This window comes from Macadamia integrifolia, unplaced genomic scaffold (assembly GCF_013358625.1).
Source record: "Macadamia integrifolia cultivar HAES 741 unplaced genomic scaffold, SCU_Mint_v3 scaffold2233, whole genome shotgun sequence".
Lineage (NCBI taxonomy): Eukaryota > Viridiplantae > Streptophyta > Magnoliopsida > Proteales > Proteaceae > Macadamia > Macadamia integrifolia.
In genome coordinates, this window is record NW_024868583.1 from 39,873 (window position 1) to 58,940 (window position 19,068).

At 35.3% G+C, this 19,068-nt stretch overlaps 1 protein-coding gene across 1 annotated transcript; it reads left to right on the forward strand.

Moving 5' to 3' along the window:
* Positions 1 to 10,668: 10,668 nt before the first annotated feature.
* LOC122066097 (potassium transporter 10-like) lies at positions 10,669 to 19,068 on the forward strand. Its single transcript, XM_042629922.1, has 8 exons — positions 10,669 to 11,668; positions 12,096 to 12,321; positions 13,001 to 13,246; positions 14,406 to 14,456; positions 14,628 to 14,888; positions 15,000 to 15,167; positions 15,254 to 15,508; positions 17,980 to 19,068. Exons 1-8 carry the CDS (start codon positions 11,537 to 11,539, stop codon positions 19,014 to 19,016), a joined length of 2,376 nt encoding a protein of 791 aa, XP_042485856.1. The 5' UTR covers positions 10,669 to 11,536; the 3' UTR covers positions 19,017 to 19,068.

Sequence of the window (19,068 nt, forward strand, 5' to 3'; positions counted from 1 at the left end):
TGGTACAACAGCGAAATGTAATTTCAATCATTCGTAAATAGTGGGCAGAGATTTATGGCCAATGATGATTGTATGATTTTCCTTCACACGTGGTGAAGGTAAACTTTCTCCTTAAATTTTAGAAGAAAATATTGAACTATTGGGTCTAATAAATGCCTAATCTCTACAATAATTTGACCGTCCATATACACATAGTTGACAAGAAAATTTCGTTTGTTCATAAAATATTGGATTTGCAATAATATACGTGTATAACAGTCTCATTGTCACAATATAAATCCATAGGCTCAAATGTAATACCCATAAGTCCTTGAGCAAATAATGTAATCAAGTGAAATCACAAGTCGTAACAGCCATAACTTTGTATGCAGCTTTAGCAAAAGATAGTTAAATAGCTGATTTCTATTTCTCTTCCAAGAGATAGGACTTGATCCAATAAAACACAATATTCGTAATAGAACGACGATAAGTGGCACAACTAGACCAATTCAAATCGCAATAGGCACTAATACGAAAGGTGCTAGAAAACGACAACAGAATGCCTTTCCTTCAACAAGATCAAGTAGCGTGAAATTCAAAATGCAACATCTAGATGAGGTTTCCCCATAAATTGACTAAAAACTTATATAATGTAAATAATGTCAGGCTTTTCTACCCAAAAAAAAAAAAATGTCAGGCTTTATTACTACCAGATAAATTCATCTTCCAACAAGTCTTCTATATTCTGTTGTATTAGAAATAAGGTCACCATCATCTTCATCTTTCAATTTCAAATTTTGTTCTATGAGAAAAATAATTGATTTGAATATAAATCTACATCACTAAGCATCTCAAATATATATTTTTTCTAAGATAAAAAAATACTTTTAATTGACCTAACAACCTCAATGCCTTCAAAAAAAATTTAAGAGGCCCAAATCATTAATATGAAAACCACTAGAAGAAACAATTTCATGGCATTGAGGGCATTTCCTGTAATAATTTCAAGGTGTCATAAATTGTAAATTTTTTCAAAGAGGGTAACGGTCATTTCACATATGTGCTCAAAAAATGTGCATAACAATGACAATACCTTTCGATAATGACATAATGATGTGTTACTTTTAGATTAGGGTTAGTCTGTTTGTCACTTTGGCGGTTACAACATAAGTTGTAACCTCTCTTTTATGTTCATCAATAGATAATCATTCTTCTTGCCACTTTAAGGATTAAACTGTCATTTCACTTTTGGTGAATTGAATAAAAAATTATTAAAAGTTTGTATTTTATGGGTATTAAGGTAAATCTATCGTCATAAAAACAATAAAGGGAGTGTCGGTTACTCACTTTTCGCAGGTGGAGAAGAACTTCTTGTAATTTACATATTAAGACATGTTTCTTAATTATTTGTTTTTTATACCGTCTGAATGACTTTATTTATAATTTAACTTCAATTTATTTTTAAATTTAAAATACATTCCTAATCTATAACAAATTACATGTGAATCAAATATTAGTTTTACCTCTCCCAAAAAGATTGGTTCTTTCACCAAGAATTAGATATCAGATCGCCTAATCGCTTGATTTGGATTGGAATTAGTGGTCATAGATATTGATTTCTGAGCATAAGAAACCTAGATTTCATTATTCCTAATAAAAAGATAGGGTGATAACCCTAAATTAAATTATATAAATCAGGGTTAAAATCAGAGCCGGTTTGAGTTGGGTTGGATTAGGCCTGGTTAAAGCATAATATTATATGATCCAGCTCATCCCTATAATTAGCATTGTGGAGATTATTGGGATGGTTATATTCATATGTGAAAAGTGGTATTGGGTTTGCAGTAGAATATGTGTAGATTGAATGAAGTACGTATTTTGGGTATCCTATTTAATGAGGAAAGGGGTACCAATCAATCATTTTTTTTATTGCAATCTATATATATCACTAATCCATAATTGTTATGTGAGAGATCTAAATTCACTCATATCACTAATCTAAAATAGGTAAAAGGTTACAATCAATCTTCTTACCATACATATCATTTCCTTGATATCAGACTTAAATATGCTTTTCTTGAACTAGATTTGGATATTGGCAATTTGGAAAGACAAATCATGTGGATGATGCATGATCTTAGTAATAGGTTGAACTCTCGCAATATGAAATCAAACCCAACGATTCTCTTGTGTAACTATTGCTTTTCTCGATCTCTTTCATGAAACACTCGATCTCCTTCAAGGAAAGTTCAATCTCTGGTTTTATTGCTATGATGAGTTAAGCATATCATTGTTTTTTTTTGTGAAAAAGTTAAATTAGGAAAGTGAATAAAGAAGATTGGGATGGGATCTTGGGGTCGGATTTCCTAATATACCCTTAAACTAAATGGATGAATTTGGGGAAAAGAAATCAATTAATAGTGGTCAATTAATATTATGAAATTACGTCAATTACCCTCTATTAAAATTGAACTAAACTATGTACTAGGGTATCTAATGTCTGGTTACAAATTTTGTTTGTAACCTGCTCGATTACAAATAGATGAACCCTTTAGATTATTTTTGAAAACCTTTCTATACATCTATCTTAAAGGAATTTTAATAATAAAACAAGAGACAATAAAAAAAAAAGTATCAAGTTCTGAATACACATTTAGTGGTGTCATTCAGACACTCCCTAGAAGATACAAACAAACAATTGGGATGCTAGATTCACTGGAAGATACATACAAGGAATAATCGACTAAGGATTGTTTGAATCCAAGTTGTTATAAAATAGATGCAAATTTAAAACCTAATTGTGAGAAATTTATTTCAAACCATATATATACTTGCAAAGTCGACATACAATAGCATGTTTGATCTCCTTTTCAAGAAAAATCAAGTGGTAAGTACATATAAACTTCTTCATTGAGATCACCTTGAAGAAAAGCATTGCTAACATCCATCTAAAAAAGAGGTCAACCTTAAATAGAAGCAATAGCAAAGAGACATCTCATAAATAAATAATAATTAATTAATAATGGATATAATTTTGATTTTAGTTTGGCAATTAACGTAACTGTCATGACGGGCTTGGTTATAAAAGAACTGAATTCCAAAATAATAAGTGATGATTCATTATTGGTAGAATAAATAGATATAAAATATGTAATAATTGATCGCGGTTATCTCACTTATCAATAACCACTACATAAACCAATGCCTAGGGTTTACATAAAAGAAAAAATGGAAAAACTAATGCCTATGGCTCATCCTTGGAGAATGTTTCCAAACTTTCCAAACCGCCCCCCCCCCCCCCTTTGTATAGAATGGAGATTCCTATAATTTAATATAATAGTTGATAAGGACTTTTTTTTTTTTTCTCTTAAAAAAAAAAAGACATCTCATATAGAACCAAGTTTTTAATGCATGGTATTGGTACTCATATTGGTCGCCCCTGACATCAATACGGTTTGAATCATATTGGGTCTGAATCAATCAAAAATTAAAAAATAAAACCTTTTGATATTTAATTTAACTAATAATTTTTTTTTTATATTCATTAACAAAATTTAACTTTTTGATCAATTACATTGATACATGTTGGTTAGGTATTAGTATTAGTTAGCCGATCTAATACTGATACCTAAAATCGTGTTTAGAATCATTTCACTTTCCTACATGTACCCTCCATCTCTTGAGTGGAAAAAAAAAAGATGGTATTTAACTGATCATTCACAATCTTCCATTTCGGTATTCTGTTCACTTTAATTTGAGCTAGGGTGATAATTTTTTTGAATATCAAGATCTAAGCAAAGAAAAACCAGATAATTATATATTGCCATAGATGTATAAGTTTCAAGAGCTTTAGATCCCCAAATTGAAATATATTATGAAAACTTGCAAATATTCAAACATGTAGGTAATGATTTTAATTATATTTTGTAGTGATAAAATTAAAATATGAGGAATAGAGATACACATACTTCATGCAATCTTATTTAATATTCTCACTCTCAAACAAACCTTGTTTTTTTGTTTTTTGTTTTTTTGTTTTTTGGATACCCAGGGTGTCCGGATCTTTGAACCAACTAATCCCTGGGGTCACTGTGATACTGTTTACACAGGATCGGGTCAATCCGAGATGAAAACTCTCGTGCAGTGGCCCCAAGAAATTATGTGCAACGGAAAAGGTTTGATCAAGGGACCTCGCTTCCTGAGGCGGAGTACCATGTCCCCTCCAAGCCAACTGCACTAATCCCTTGGGGTTCAAAGAAACCTTGTTAGGTTATTTTATATGTTATATTATCTAGAAATTTTTTTAAGCCCATAATGAGTTAAGAGGAGTAAGGAATTTTTTTTTTCTTTATTTTTAGAACTTGCATAATATATTATTTGGTGATTTGTAGTTGACTCTTTATATTTACTTCACTTTCTTATTTTCTTCACCCAAAATTGTTTAAGGTTTATATGAGGTAATTTTGAAAATTATAACTCTTTTCTTTTCTGTTTAAATTGGTGGCAATAAAGGCTTTTAAGATTACAGGAAAATTATTTGTAGATAGAGAGACATGAGAAAGAGAGCTTTTAACTCTTTTCTCCATTATTATTGAAGATGCTCTCATCTTTTTTGTTTTTTCAGTAAGATGCTCTCATCTCACCGTGGACATAGAAACTTTGTCAAATAAATTATAATAAATATCCTTACAATGTGATTCAGTTTCTATGCTACCTTGAGCTCCTTCCCTTATTTAAGGGTTGCTTACTAAGATCGATATCTACTTTTATGATGTCCTTTCACATTTCCACATCACTTCTAACACACTCACCTCTACTAAAAAAATAATATACTTAAAAATGTCTTGATGAGAATGGACTTACATAATGAGGTCACCAAAACTTTGGAATTTAATGCAAGATATGATGCATAGGCACTAAGCATAGTCAAGCCATTGTCAATACAATATGTAGAATTTGTTTGTAAGGGAAAATGTTGATCAAGTAACATGTATATGTCTCCATCTCTGTCTAGAGTGATCATAATGATGAGATCACTAGAAATAAAGTACTGGCCAAGGTGGGGACTACTCCCACTAGTTGGGTAAATAGAAGTCCACGATTGCTGATCTGTGATTGTTCTTTTTTCTCACTGAAGAGATAAGGCCTTTTGCTACCCACCATCTCTCTCATTCTGAGAGAGAGAGAGAGAGAGAGAGAGAGAGAGAGAGAGAGAGAGAAACTCTCAAGATACAATGTATTGTCATCTAACCTAATATTGAAGGAATGTATAGAATCTTATGTAATGTTTGTTTACGAATTTTATACTATGTTAAATAAATTGGGAAAACCTGCGAAATATCACTTGAGATTCAATTTAAAATCTTAATTAAGGCTTTTGATGGAGATGAGATAAGGATATATCAAGGCATATCCAAGATTTGAGATGGTTACTAACGTGGGACTATACACCTCTATAACCCTAAACATGTAAACAGGCATCTCAAAAAAAAAAAAAAAAAAAAAAAAACATCATTGTTATTTTTTAGTCAATGATTGCTTTTTTTCATGCACTTCCGAAAAGATAAGGTAACACCACATAACTTGACATAAGGATTTTGGATAAAAATTTTCAGGTAATTGATTATGGCTTATGGTAATCCACTTTGGTGGCTTGGAAACTTTATCAAGGTACTCTAATTTTTATGTCACAATAATAGGAATAAGTTGCAAAAGAAAACTTTATCTTTTCTTCCAATTTAAGAAAAAAATAAGAAATAATTTTCACACTAAGGTGTAAGTGGAGTGCAATTCCAGCAATATAGCCACATGGCATTTTGATTAGTTGTTTTCTTTTTTTAGTACCATATTCATTCTATCTTGAATTTTAAAATATTAATCTCCTTACTGGTTATGTGCTTTTCTTATTTAATTGTCATATTGTCATACATATTATCATAGAAAGGGGGAAAATAGAAATTTGATCATCACTATCCTTGAAGTGTTCAGCAAATATTATCTACCCAGAAATTGAACTATTTATCCTATACAAGCAGAGCTTGATTAAATTGTCATAATCTGCAATCCCTTCATTCCAAAACTCTCTTTTCCTCTAACCCAATGCTATTATCAAAAAAATTCATTCAGTTTTTTTTTTTTTTTTTTTTTAATGATGGGTATTCAGGCTAAACCTTTGGCCTGACTAGTCCCTCGGGTCCATACTGACCTCACAACTGCACAGACTGAGTCATACCGGAGTTGAATGTGAACCATTCAATTTTCATTGAAAGCAATGAGAACACTAAACATCCCGTGTGAATGGCTTAAAGTGTGCATTCAGTTCAATCCAATATCTGTTCAGATAATGATAAAGACAAAGACAAAAAATTCATCTGACATCATGGAATGTCTTATGCAAGCACAAAAACAAAGGAGGACTTGGATTTTGGAAATACATCAATCACAACAAAGCTTACAATCACCAAATTATCTTGGAGAAGTATCAAAGAATCATCATCACTATGGCTTAAAGTCCTAAAAGTAAGATATTTTAAAAACTACAATTTGCTTGCAGCCAAAAGACCTGACTCAGCCATTCTAACCTGGAGAAGTATTCTCCAAGTTAAAAAACTTCTTCTCCTCAATAGTTTGCTAGAGAATTTGAAATGATAAACAGATAGAGCCTTGGATCCCAATAACTGGAATTTAAATTACTAGCCCATATTCCCTGGAATTTTAACTTCACTTTGATATCTGAACTTATAAACATTGATAAAACATGGAACTCAGACCCACTGAACTCATTGTTCCCATCAAACATTGTTGAAGAAAATAAGGAATGAAGCTATTTAGTGATGAGTTTTGTTGTCGATATGATCCAGTTTATGCGATTGTGAAGTCAGTATAGATCCATGGGACTAGTCATGCCGAATGCCTGGATACCCTTTGTATAAAAAAAAAAAAAATACGATGAGGTTTATTGACCACATATTTTGTCCATTTGCTAGATCATGTCTACTTTCAACCAAAATTGTATATTATATTTCAACAAGAACAATGTTGTGTTAAATGATTCATTTTCATTGTTCAAAGTTTTGGAAGTCAAAGCTTCACTCCAAATTTAAAAATTTTCTTTGAAACACAACTAGTGAAAGTCTTTCTCCACACATTGCCACAAATTAGCTAGTAATGTGTTTTTTGCAACAAACTTCTCACACCAATGACCAACCCATATGAGATCCACTTGATTAACCATTGCGTCATGAAACATTTTTCCATGGGAATGATACCCTCCGATATGTATCTTAAATTTAAATGATTGATACAACAACCGATATTAATACTTTAGTCCTTGATCTTTAGCATATCATAATGTGTCTTTTTTGATATGATACCTTTCGATATATGTCTTAAATTTAACTGATCGATACAATGATGATACAATACTTTAATGCTTAGTGGAGACAACACTGCAACTTGAAGCAAGAAGATCACCATTTAAACTAACTCTCAACAGCTAGTTAAGCGACTCAAAATGATACGGAGGAACAATGGTTGTGGGAACTCTTTATTTTTCTGTTCGGCTCATCCTACCTTCTCAAACTATTTGAAAGTGTAATTTTTTTGAAGTTTCCAAACACTGTTTTCTTCTTACATTTACTAGCTAAGTATTGTTTATAATAATTTCTATGGGGAGGTTTCAAATTGTGACCAAATAATTGTGTTCCCTATGCCTTCCAATGGGAGAGCAAAACACGGGTATCCACAAGAAAGCATACAAGGGCATAGGATCATTTCATGATACGTGAAAGGACTTAGGGAATAGGACCAATTAGTATTCTTTTTTATTTTTTATTTGTTAATAAATGGTAATACCTTCCTTTCATTAATAAAAAAAAAAGCTTTTTTAAAAATGAGTGGGTTTTATCGATGGCTTATGACGCTTGTCCACAGAGTATGAGGGGTAACCATGGACGTCTACCTATTAATTTAAATCAAATAATATGTATGATGAAGGGTGGGAATTTTGTAAATTAGAGCAAAGGTCCACTGCTCACATATTAAGTTATAGTTCAACTAGAGCATTTAACCAAGTAAGAACACATAGCTTAAAGAAAAAAAAAAATCCAGGATTATGAGAATGCAAGATGATATTCTCCCAAAAATAAATGAGAGAATGGCCCAAAAAAAGTTCCAGAATACTTAATAAAAACATTCCTTAAAAAAAAAGAACATTCTATTGTTATTCAGTGATCTTAATTCCAATATTAATCAATTTTTCCAAAAAAAAAAAAAAGCAATCATATAATTCTATTGAATCCCATAAGTGGAATATAAAAAGGAAAAATCCTATTATAACCAAAGTTGCTGGAAAAAAAATCCAAAACTTACCTTTTTATCCTTCTTCGTAACACAGTTTATGTAAACGAGTGTAAATTCAATCATTTTACATGCTTATCATAAAAATATGCAACTTCTAATAATCACAAATTATTTTTAAGTTATTTTGAAATTTTATTTTGAAAATTTTAAAATAAAACAAAGGATAATGAAAAGAAACTTAAAACATCTCACTTGACTATTTCGGTGGTAATAAGTCATACCCATATAGAAAAGAGCCCAAGATGAGGGTTGGCTTTGGTATTTAACCATCCAACTATCACATTTAAAGGAGTTATAAACTCATGATCATAAGGAAGTTTCGAGTTCAAACTCCGCTCTCTCCTCCTTTGTATAAGTAAAAAGAAAGGAGGAAGAAAAAAAAAAAAATACCATCCGGTCATTTGCTCCAACGTCCAGTCATAAGAGAAAACTGTCCATCCCACCACCACGTTGGATGTATTGATATAGTTCTCATTGGTCTCATGTTGATATAGACCACGTGACCAAGTAATTTTCTGTTTTTTATTCTGTCTCTACAAAAACAAAGTATCGAACATGCCACAGCAGGCGTGAGATGATGTAATGCACCATGTGTTCTGAACAAGCATAATGAGCCATTAGATTGGAATCTAAACATCAATAGAAAGACACAGTGGGTCCCACACACATTAATCAAAAGAGGAAAAAATAAACCCACACATCATTTATCCCAAAACAGTACGGCGCCTACATTAAAAGATGACTGACACACAATTTGAACCGTTTCGAAACAGCTTTACCACCAAAATCATCAGCAAATTTCGACCTGTGGTACGGCTGTCAGTTAAATTGCCAATGGACAAGGGTGGACCACATCCTAGTGGGCCCCACTCTGACATAACCATTTTTCTGGCCGCCCCTCGAAAAGAAAAGTGAAGTAAAACTTTCATCAGATAATCATTGAAAATGTTTCTCTTTTAAATCGTTATCTTTTCTTTTGTCTTTTTCCTCCTACGGATCCAATTGTAATAAATAGTTCCCAAGGGCAGGGATACGCAACCCAGTGTGCGGTAAGCTAGCAAGCAACATTAGTAATAATAGCTCCCAAAAAGAGGGGTGCGCATCCGGTGTGCGGTAAGCTAGCAAATAGTTTTAATGAAGGTATGAGATAAGGTATCATATGAAAAAAGTCGAAAAGTCATTTCAAATAAGAAAAAGAGAGAGATAGACACATCGAATGCAGTATATTAAGAGGATACCTAATCTTTTTAATCACAAAGAATGCCAGCTTGCTTGCAGTTTCTCTTTCCCTTTTCAAATGACCTTTCCCTTTCTTGTGATGCTTTGTTGCATGTCTCTATTGGTACCACTAGATTTATTATACTTGGGCTCTATAATTTAGAGTTTAGATCCTCTACGCATATATCAACTTGAACGTATATACCATCAAGATACTGGAAGCTAGGGGTGTCAATTCGTGGCCCGAACTGACTAAATCGATCGAGACCAACCGTTTATAGACTGGTCCAGCCTGAACCATTTATTAAACGTGTCGGGCTTGAGCCCGGCCCGTTTATAAATGGTCGGTCTTGGTTTTGCTACTTGGACCTTCGGTCGTCTGACCGAGACCGACCGTTTAACATCCGATCGAAACCGGCCTATTGTGCACCGGCCTAGCCCGACCCTTTAATGATTGTAGAATACCTATTTTACCTCCCAAATTAAAAAGTAAAAACATGTTCACATTTTAAATAATGGTTATATTTGGTATCATTTATTAATTAATTGTCATTTTTTTGGGCTTGTATGAATGGGCCGGAATATTAGAGCACATTTTAAAGAGGGTCCGTTTAAAAACCGGTTAAAGCCCGTTTAACATTAAACATGTCCGTAGCCCGGTTAAGGCCCGACTAAAGCCCGATTAAGGTGGCCCGATTATAGCCCGAGGTCAACCAACCGAATATAAAGCGTACCATGCCCTCAATAACTAAGCCTGATTAGTTAAATGGGCGGACACGGTGTAGCCTTTGAAAGTCTTCAAGCCCGATTAAACCCGATCGAAACCGAACCAACCCAACCGATTGACACCCCTACTGGAAGCTCTCATCGACTATGTCTATCTATCTTCTTCTCATTTGAAATGATGTGTCATTTTGTATGATGCCCCTCTTATCTCCATTGGTGTCCCCAATCAGCTTAATGCACGTGGATGGTATACCTATCATTTTCCAGTCCGGTGGAAAAATAATGCCTCTTAGCATATAGGGTACGCTTGTGCTCACTGTCATCTTTCTCTTTCCACAATTATATGCATATTAATAATGTGTTTGCCAATAGAATCTCCATTCCACCTCTACCCAAAAAATAAAAAAATCTCCATTCCACTGAAGAAAACCAATCGAATCTTCCAACCGAATACTAGAGAGAGAGAGAGAGAGAGAGAGAGGCGAACTGGCGAAGTCTCTGTCTTCTTCTCTTCTCCAACCAATAGCAGGGGATGCTTTGTGTCGTTTTATAAATGCTTCAACACTTACGCGGAATCTCTTTACCTGCAACGGAGATAGGAGATTAGAGAGAGCTCAGATAGCTCGCTCTGCGACAACCCTAACCGGTTTTTATTGCAATTCTAATTACAGTATATTCGATGGTGAGCTGTTGTGGTTTGTTCTCTTCGGAAATGAGTTGAAGAGGAAATTTTTCTATAATCGAAAGAGTTGGAAAGTTTTTGCTGAAGTTCTGAAATTCGGAGTCGGTTGAAGCTCTGGGAATTTTTGAATATGATGGCTATTCGAGTCCTCAATGGGACTAGCCACACTTTGCATTCATTTATTGGTTTTTGAGATTTTAATGGTTTTTTATTATTCTGTGGCTGAGTTTTTGTTTTGAAGCTGACCCCACTTGGGTATATTTGTTTGTGACAAGTTATAGTTAAAATTTCTCCAAGCGGTGATCTTCAAGCTTTGTGTTTTTTTATCCTCTGGTGGGTTGTTTTTCTGTTGTGGGAGGTCGGTAGGCATGGATGGATTGCTCCGACTCTGAGCTTTCAACTTCATGGCCTCTTGGGGTTTCTGCTTTTCTGGTGAAATGGATCTTTAAGTTTCCTTCTTGTGGATTATCGATTTGCTGGTTATTGGTGTATTTGATTTGAAGCACAAATAAAAATTGGTTGGGGAGAAGATTAATTGAAAGAGCAGGGAGTGAATCGGGACGTAGATTGATGGCTTCTGTGGCTTCGACATCAATGGATGAACATGGTACTAATAAAGGTAACATGTGGGTTTTGGAGCAAAAGCTTGATCAGCCCATGGACGAGGAGGCTGGAAGAATCAAAGATATGTACAGAGAAAAGGTGAGAGTAACAGGGGAGATATCATTGTCCAGTTTTACTTTTTCCCGTTTAAGTTATGCCTTTTTCATTCACAGACTCACAGTCATGAATAGAACCCCTTTCAACCTCTGCTTACTTAGCTGGTATATTGATTATACTAGTTTTCATGAGGTTCTCCTCGCAGTATTACTCTGCTATGAGCCGGTTTGTTTTACTGATTTTCCGATCAGAGTTCTGGTGTTTGAACTGTTCATTGCCCATTAATATTGTATATGACTAGTTTTACACTTAATTATTAAGGATAACATATGCATATGGGAGTATATGTGGAAGTTTAGGGGTAAGTTTTCATAGATAGGGGTTATCATTTGTTGATAAAAGTAATAATTGGGGCATGAAACATTCATTGATTTGCTGATGTTCCTCTTTCTTTTGCATCTCTTTCCAGAAATTCTCGGCTATGTTAGTTTTGAGACTTGCATTCCAAAGTCTTGGAGTTGTATATGGAGACTTGGGCACATCTCCCTTGTATGTTTTCTACAATACATTTCCCCGTGGAGTCAGAGATCCAGATGACATCATTGGAGCTCTCTCATTGATTATATACTCTCTTACTCTTGTTCCGCTCATCAAATATGTCTTTCTTGTGTTGAGAGCAAATGATAATGGTCAAGGTAAATTGGTCTCACATGAAGCTGTAAAAATTACTTTTTTGATATTTTGTGTTACATTACTATGTAATAAACTGCTGATTGAGAGGATAAATCTATGTTCGAGGAATAATACATTTCCATTACTGGTAGATGCTGCTGGGGAGGGGGGGGGGGGGACAAAGAAGTGTTTCCACTCTCTAAATTGTCACCCTCCTTGCATACTTATCATAATTATGACATCGCATCTTAGATTTCACTTTCTAAATTGTCACCAACTAGCGTACTTGTATATAATTATGACTTCATATCTTAGATTTCACCTTCTGTCATTAAGTTGTAATTTTTCTTTCAGAGCGGAGGATACTGTTGTCGGTTATGATGTGTAGAAGAAATGGCCCAGTGAATATGAAATGCTTTATTTGGGGAAAATTTTCAAAAGAAATTCTAAATATAAAATTAGAATAGGAATTGCTAGAGTGTTTGAGCATTCATAAATTCGAATTGGAATTGCTAGAGTGTATGGGCGTTCAGATTAATTTAACAGTACAAATTTGACACCATTTAATTCACTCAGTGGTATGATTTTGGTGGCGGGATGTGGCTTCCAATGATTGTTCAGCATTACACCCTTTTCTTATCTCCTATTGATGTCCACAAGGTATTGATTTGTTCCCAAAAGCTCATGTTCTGTGTTTTGCAGGTGGTACATTTGCTCTTTATTCATTACTCTGCCGACATGCTAAGGTGAAAACTATACCGAACCAACACAGGACAGATGAAGAGCTAACAACATACAGCAGACATGTATACCATGAGAAATCATTTGCTGCAAAAACTAAGAGATGGTTAGAGGGACATGAATACAAGAAGAAGGCACTTCTTATTCTTGTCCTTGTTGGCACTTGCATGATGATTGGGGATGGGATTCTAACTCCAGCCATATCAGGTCCTGCATTTTCCATGTTTGAGTTGGTTAAGCTTCATCTCATGTTAGTAGTTCATAAAATTTCCATTCTTATTCAGGGTGGGCATTACAATTAAGGAGGGAGTTGCTGTGGATGGTTTTACCGTATTTAAAGAGTTGCAGATTTAAGGATATTAATGTGGAACTCCCTGCAATTTGAAGCAGCATTATGAAATTTTACTTAAAGAGCTCCATCTTTTTTACAGTATCTGTTTTCTTTCACTCTGTATAAAGAATTGGTATGAAGTTAAGCTATGACTGGATTAAATCTGTAGTTAGGTCCACTATTCCTCTAACGCAGAGATTTTCTGGAACTAGTTGAGCTTTTCTCAATATAGAAGTTATTTAAGGATTAGCAACCTAGCCCACCAATCCATATGAAATGAAAGATGTTATTTGTGTTTGCGTTGAGGGAGAGATTTCAATTGGCATTTGCAATACTCAAATTTGCAACCTCATTCCATTTGATTAGGTCTGTAGTCTTCTTATCCCGTAGTGCATGAAAACGGATCAAGACTGGGTTAGATGATGTACTAACCCAAACCAAGACTGACCCGCTGTAGTTCTCTATTATGTGATTGGTTCACATTACTCCATTTCTTGGTTAGCCAGTTCCCACTAAAATATGATTGAACTTTAGTTAGCAATAAATGCAGAAAACAAGATCTTTCTAATCCATATTCCCATCATGATCAGGATTTATAGGCATCCTAAGCTATTTTTGGTTTGCAAATCCACTTCTTGAAGATTCTTAATTATTTAATTTTGTACTTTTTTGTATATCTTGGTCAAATAAGGCCATCTTGTATATGATGCGGTATAAAATCTTTCATTACCAATTAAACATATTTACCAATCAAATATAGTTAATCCTTTTTTTTATGAATTGGAGTAAAATTTTCTAAATAGACACATATAAAATATTATGACACCTCCCATATCTTCTCTAATGTGTTTTTGATGCAATCTTGTCCATTTATTTCTCACATTATCATTTTCCGTACGTTCGTATGTTCTACTATGAATTCTTGAAATTCTAGTGTGTGGTATTGATGGAATTCAACACTTTTCTTTTCCTTAGTTCTTTTAAATTGTGCTGATCCTGAACCTTTGATTAATTGATTTATTTTTTGTGCTGTAGTTCTTTCAGCTGCTGGGGGAATAAAAGTAGACCACCCTAATATGAGTAACGGTAGTTTCTGCTTCTGAGACTATGCATGCTTTTCTTAATTACTTCCCCCCCCCCCTTTCTTTGTGAATCAAATTTGTTTTGTTTCTGCGAAAGGAAAAAAAAAAAAAAACTTGTTTTCTTCTTTCCGGGACCTAAGGTTGCCTAATTCTTATCTTTTTCTCCCTTGTACAGATGTAGTTATTGTAGTTGCCGTAGTAATATTAGTAGGTTTGTTTAGCATGCAACATTATGGCACAGATAGAGTTGGGTGGCTGTTTGCTCCAATTGTCCTCCTTTGGTTTCTCCTTATTGGAACTATTGGTGCGATCAACATATGGAAGTACGATAGTACTGTTCTGAAAGCTTTCTCCCCAGTTTACATTGGTCGGTATCTCAGGCGAGGAGGGAAAGAAGGTTGGACCTCCCTTGGAGGGATCATGCTTAGTATCACAGGTCATCTTTCTATCATGCGATGCATTTTCTTCTCTAACTAGTCTATGCAATAAAATCTGATAGAAACTACTAGTATCTTGAGACTACAATGGGTACTTCTAATTTTTTCAGGGACAGAAGCACTCTTTGCTGACCTAGGACATTTTCCCGTCTTGGCTGTTCAGATTGCATTCACAGTAGTTGTGTTTCCTTGCCTACTTTTAGCATATTCTGGACAAGCTGCCTACCTTCTGAGACACCAGGGTCATGTGCGAGATGCATTTTATCGTTCCATTCCAGGTCTGTTCTGATCTCACTTGGCATAACATTTACTCGCTTTAAGTAAATTATCCACTCACAGGTAGTTGGTAATTGCTTATTTGCAGACAGCGTGTACTGGCCTATGTTTATTATTGCAACATTAGCTGCTATTGTTGCTAGTCAGGCCACCATATCTGCAACGTTTTCAATTATCAAACAAGCACAAGCACTTGGCTGCTTTCCCAGAGTAAAGGTGGTTCATACATCAAAGAAGTTCCTTGGCCAGGTTTATATTCCAGATATTAATTGGGTCCTCATGATTCTATGCATTGCTGTTACTGCTGGATTCAAAAATCAAAGCCAGATTGGAAATGCTTATGGTATGTTTTTCTATTCGAGTACTTCATGCAATTATATTTCTTGCATGAACACATATTCACCATGATATACCCCAGAAATTACTTTCCCTAGCAAACCCAGTGTGCTGAAATGTGATTTACCATTATTAAGCAACAGAATCTATCCATGAGTCTCAATCTTACTCTCAGTTGTCATAAGATCCAGCAAGGTGTCACAAGAAGAGCTGGATGCTTTTACCAAAAATTCATACATGGGATATTGCAATGTATCTTCTGGAAAATCTTCTGTAGGTTTCGAGTAGTTTTGTAGCTGATACCAGATCAGGTGGACCTCGTAATATGCTAAAATTCTAGGCTGGTTTAAGGCATTATTTTGGAGAAAGTGATAAGATTTTTATAGTAATATTTCTCAAATGTGATTCAATTATTCAACTGGCATAATCAATCTTATAGAGGTAGTATAGTCATCAGTATAGGAACATTGTGACAACCATAACAGAAGCACAACCAGTAGTTTCAATAGGTCAATCCTGTGTCTCATGCTGCTCAAGCCACAGCTTGACGTGGTTCAGGATTCAAAAACTGAATCTAGAAGCACGACAGTGCTGGAACCACACTAACAGTCCAGGAGAACTTTGCCAAAATCCAGGAAATTAATGCAATTTGGAACAAAATCAGTTATTTTAGGTAATTACCAAACACTTCCTGTACTTTGTATCTACGATAAATATTTTTATCAAATTTTAGAAATTAAAAGAAGAGTGAGATGGCCAACAAGTTGATCAAAAGAGTTGCTGCAGTTCCTAAAACTTAGGAGAACTAAGCGACTTTGGAAGTGGGGTCGGTTTATCCTAATGGATTATTAACTGATGTTTAGAGAGAACGATTGGAACTCGTAAGGTGTAGAGCTAAAACAGGGATTGCGAGTGGGAATAACAACAAACTAGAAACTAATGAAAAAAATCAATAGGAACCATATAGAATGCTAACCACAAAGTTTCAGTTTGAGCTGATTTGTAATTGATGCAATATAGAAAATTAAAGGAAGCTGAAACTAGTTCAGAAAACAGGGTGTCCGACTGTGGTCAAAGGAGTAAGAACTAAGAAGTAAGAAGTGGAATAGTACAGAAGGAGGAGAGATCACACCTCATCAGGAGAAATCAGTTGTAAATTTGAAAAGAAGTTGAAGATCGCGGCTGGATACCTGGATATGTCACCAGCCATGCAGGCATAGTACAGCAACAACCTTCTGAGAAAACCCAAATTGTATTGTCTAACTCAGATGAATCAATTGGGAAGAGAAGGGGGGGGGGGGTTGATTATGTATAAAAAAGCAATGAAAATTCCTACGCAAGTCATATTTGGATTTGGACTCCTAAATCCTAATCGTCCTCTAACAGTGAATAAAATTTTCGAACTTTAAATGTGATTGTAATATAGCTGCTGCCAGAATTAAGACTCCCAAACAACCCAAGAGACTGAACTACTGTTCTGCCTTGTCGCCAATCCCTTGTGATCTTCCTAAGCTTAGACTTGGGCCTTGATAGTCGCTCGTATCAATCCAACCAGTCCAAAGCTTTGGCTACTGCATAACAGCTCCTTTTGATGAGCCAGCTTCAACGTTACAACATAAAGCTTGAGTTGTCCTTGGTCATCACTTGATTCCTTCCTGTTTACATCAATTCATACCTAGTACTCAAGTAAGGAGAAAGTCTTCATGAGCACTTGTTCTCTTGCTTTCTTCCTTTTACCTCTGAACTGCACTACCCTTTGTGGCCCTTTATTAACATGTATTTTTGAAAAAGACCCTTTTGTTTAATGCCCTGTCTCCTTAGTTTCTCCCCTCACTTAGAAGTTGGAGACCTTTCATTTTGATCCCATGCTTATTGCCAGACCATGGTTGGTAGGACTGCATAACCCTTGTTTTGAACTTCTAAATCCTAACAAGTGTAGTGAATGAGAAATCTTCCAGGTAAGGTTGGAGAATGGCATTGTCAGTTGCAACATTAGGTGTCTTCACAGATGAGAGAGGTGACAATTTGGAAGGCTGGAACTGTGTGTGTAAGCAAAAGCAGGGGGTAGGGGGTGGGGGTGGGGTTGGCTGATAATCAAAATTTTCAGCAATGAAGTGACTCTTACAGAGTTCATCGGCAGAAGGGACAAATTTCAAGAACAAAATATGCTGTTTAACATGTTTATAATCAGTGAAATTGTTCTAATATCATTGGGAAGTTAGTGTCTGCACTAGACAATAAGAGAAGGAAGCTGAAAAATAACATGCACATTAAGATTATGTGGAATATTATCCAACTTAGTGTACACATTAATGATATTGTGACTACAGAAATCACAATTGGGACCACATAAGTATTTAGAAGACAAGAAGTAAGATATCTTTCTGTTTTTATTCTTTGTGAATTGTGATCCTACTACAAGTTTCTACTTTGGAATTACATTTGCATTGATAAGATCTTGTCTTGTGTGAAAAATAGGAACGGCAGTTGTGGTAGTCATGCTGGTGACGACATTTCTCATGATTCTAATCATGTTGCTTGTCTGGCGCTGCCATTGGAGTCTTGTTCTAATCTTCAGTGCTTTATCATCAGTTGTGGAACTAGCATACTTTTCAGCTGTACTTTTCAAGGTTGATCAAGGCGGTTGGGTCCCACTCGTAATTGCAGCAGCCTTTCTTGTCATCATGTATGTTTGGCATTATGGAACAGTGAAGCGTTATGAGTTTGAGATGCACAGTAAAGTTTCCATGGCATGGATCCTTGGGCTAGGTCCCAGCTTGGGTTTGGTCCGAGTCCCTGGTATAGGATTTGTGTACTCTGAATTAGCGAGCGGGGTGCCCCACATTTTTTCTCATTTTGTCACCAACCTCCCTGCCATCCATTCTGTTGTTGTATTTGTGTGTGTGAAGTACCTCCCTGTATATACAGTGCCTCAAGATGAGAGGTTCCTTGTAAAAAGGATTGGGCCTAAGAATTACCATATGTTTCGGTGTGTTGCAAGGTATGGTTACAAGGATCTCCACAAGAAGGATGATGATTTTGAGAAGATGCTCTTTGATAGCCTTATTTTGTTTGTCCGTCTTGAATCAATGATGGAGGGATATTCGGACTCAGAGGAATACAGTTTGAATGGTCAGCAAACCATGCAGTCAGAGGACTTCCTACTAACCCAGAATAGCAGCATAGTCAACTCCAATGTGGAGCGGATAATATCAGGTGATGACTCAATTGTACCCATTGAGTCCCCATTGCCAGCCAACAGCACGGTGAGGTCATCGGGGCAGATCAGCCATGTGGCAGATGAGTTGGAGTTCTTGAACTGTTGCAGAGATGCTGGGGTGGTGCACATTCTGGGAAACACAGTGGTAAGGGCGTCGAGAGATTCATGGTTCCTTAAGAAAATTTCCATAGATTACATATATGCCTTCCTTAAGAAAATCTGTAGAGAGAACAGTGTGATCTTCAATGTTCCTCATGAGAGTCTTCTGAACGTTGGACAAATATTTTATGTATAATTCATTTTTGAGTCTGGTTCAATAAGAGAAATCATGGTTAGTTGTCTTTTGA

Coding starts and splice junctions, on each gene's coding strand:
- LOC122066097 (XM_042629922.1), top strand. CDS start 11,537: ATGGCTTCTGTGGCTTCGACATCAATGGATGAACATGGTACTAATAAA. Junction 11,669..12,095: donor AAGATATGTACAGAGAAAAG/GTGAGAGTAACA, acceptor ATCTCTTTCCAG/AAATTCTCGGCTATGTTAGT. Junction 15,168..15,253: donor ATTTTATCGTTCCATTCCAG/GTCTGTTCTGAT, acceptor GCTTATTTGCAG/ACAGCGTGTACTGGCCTATG.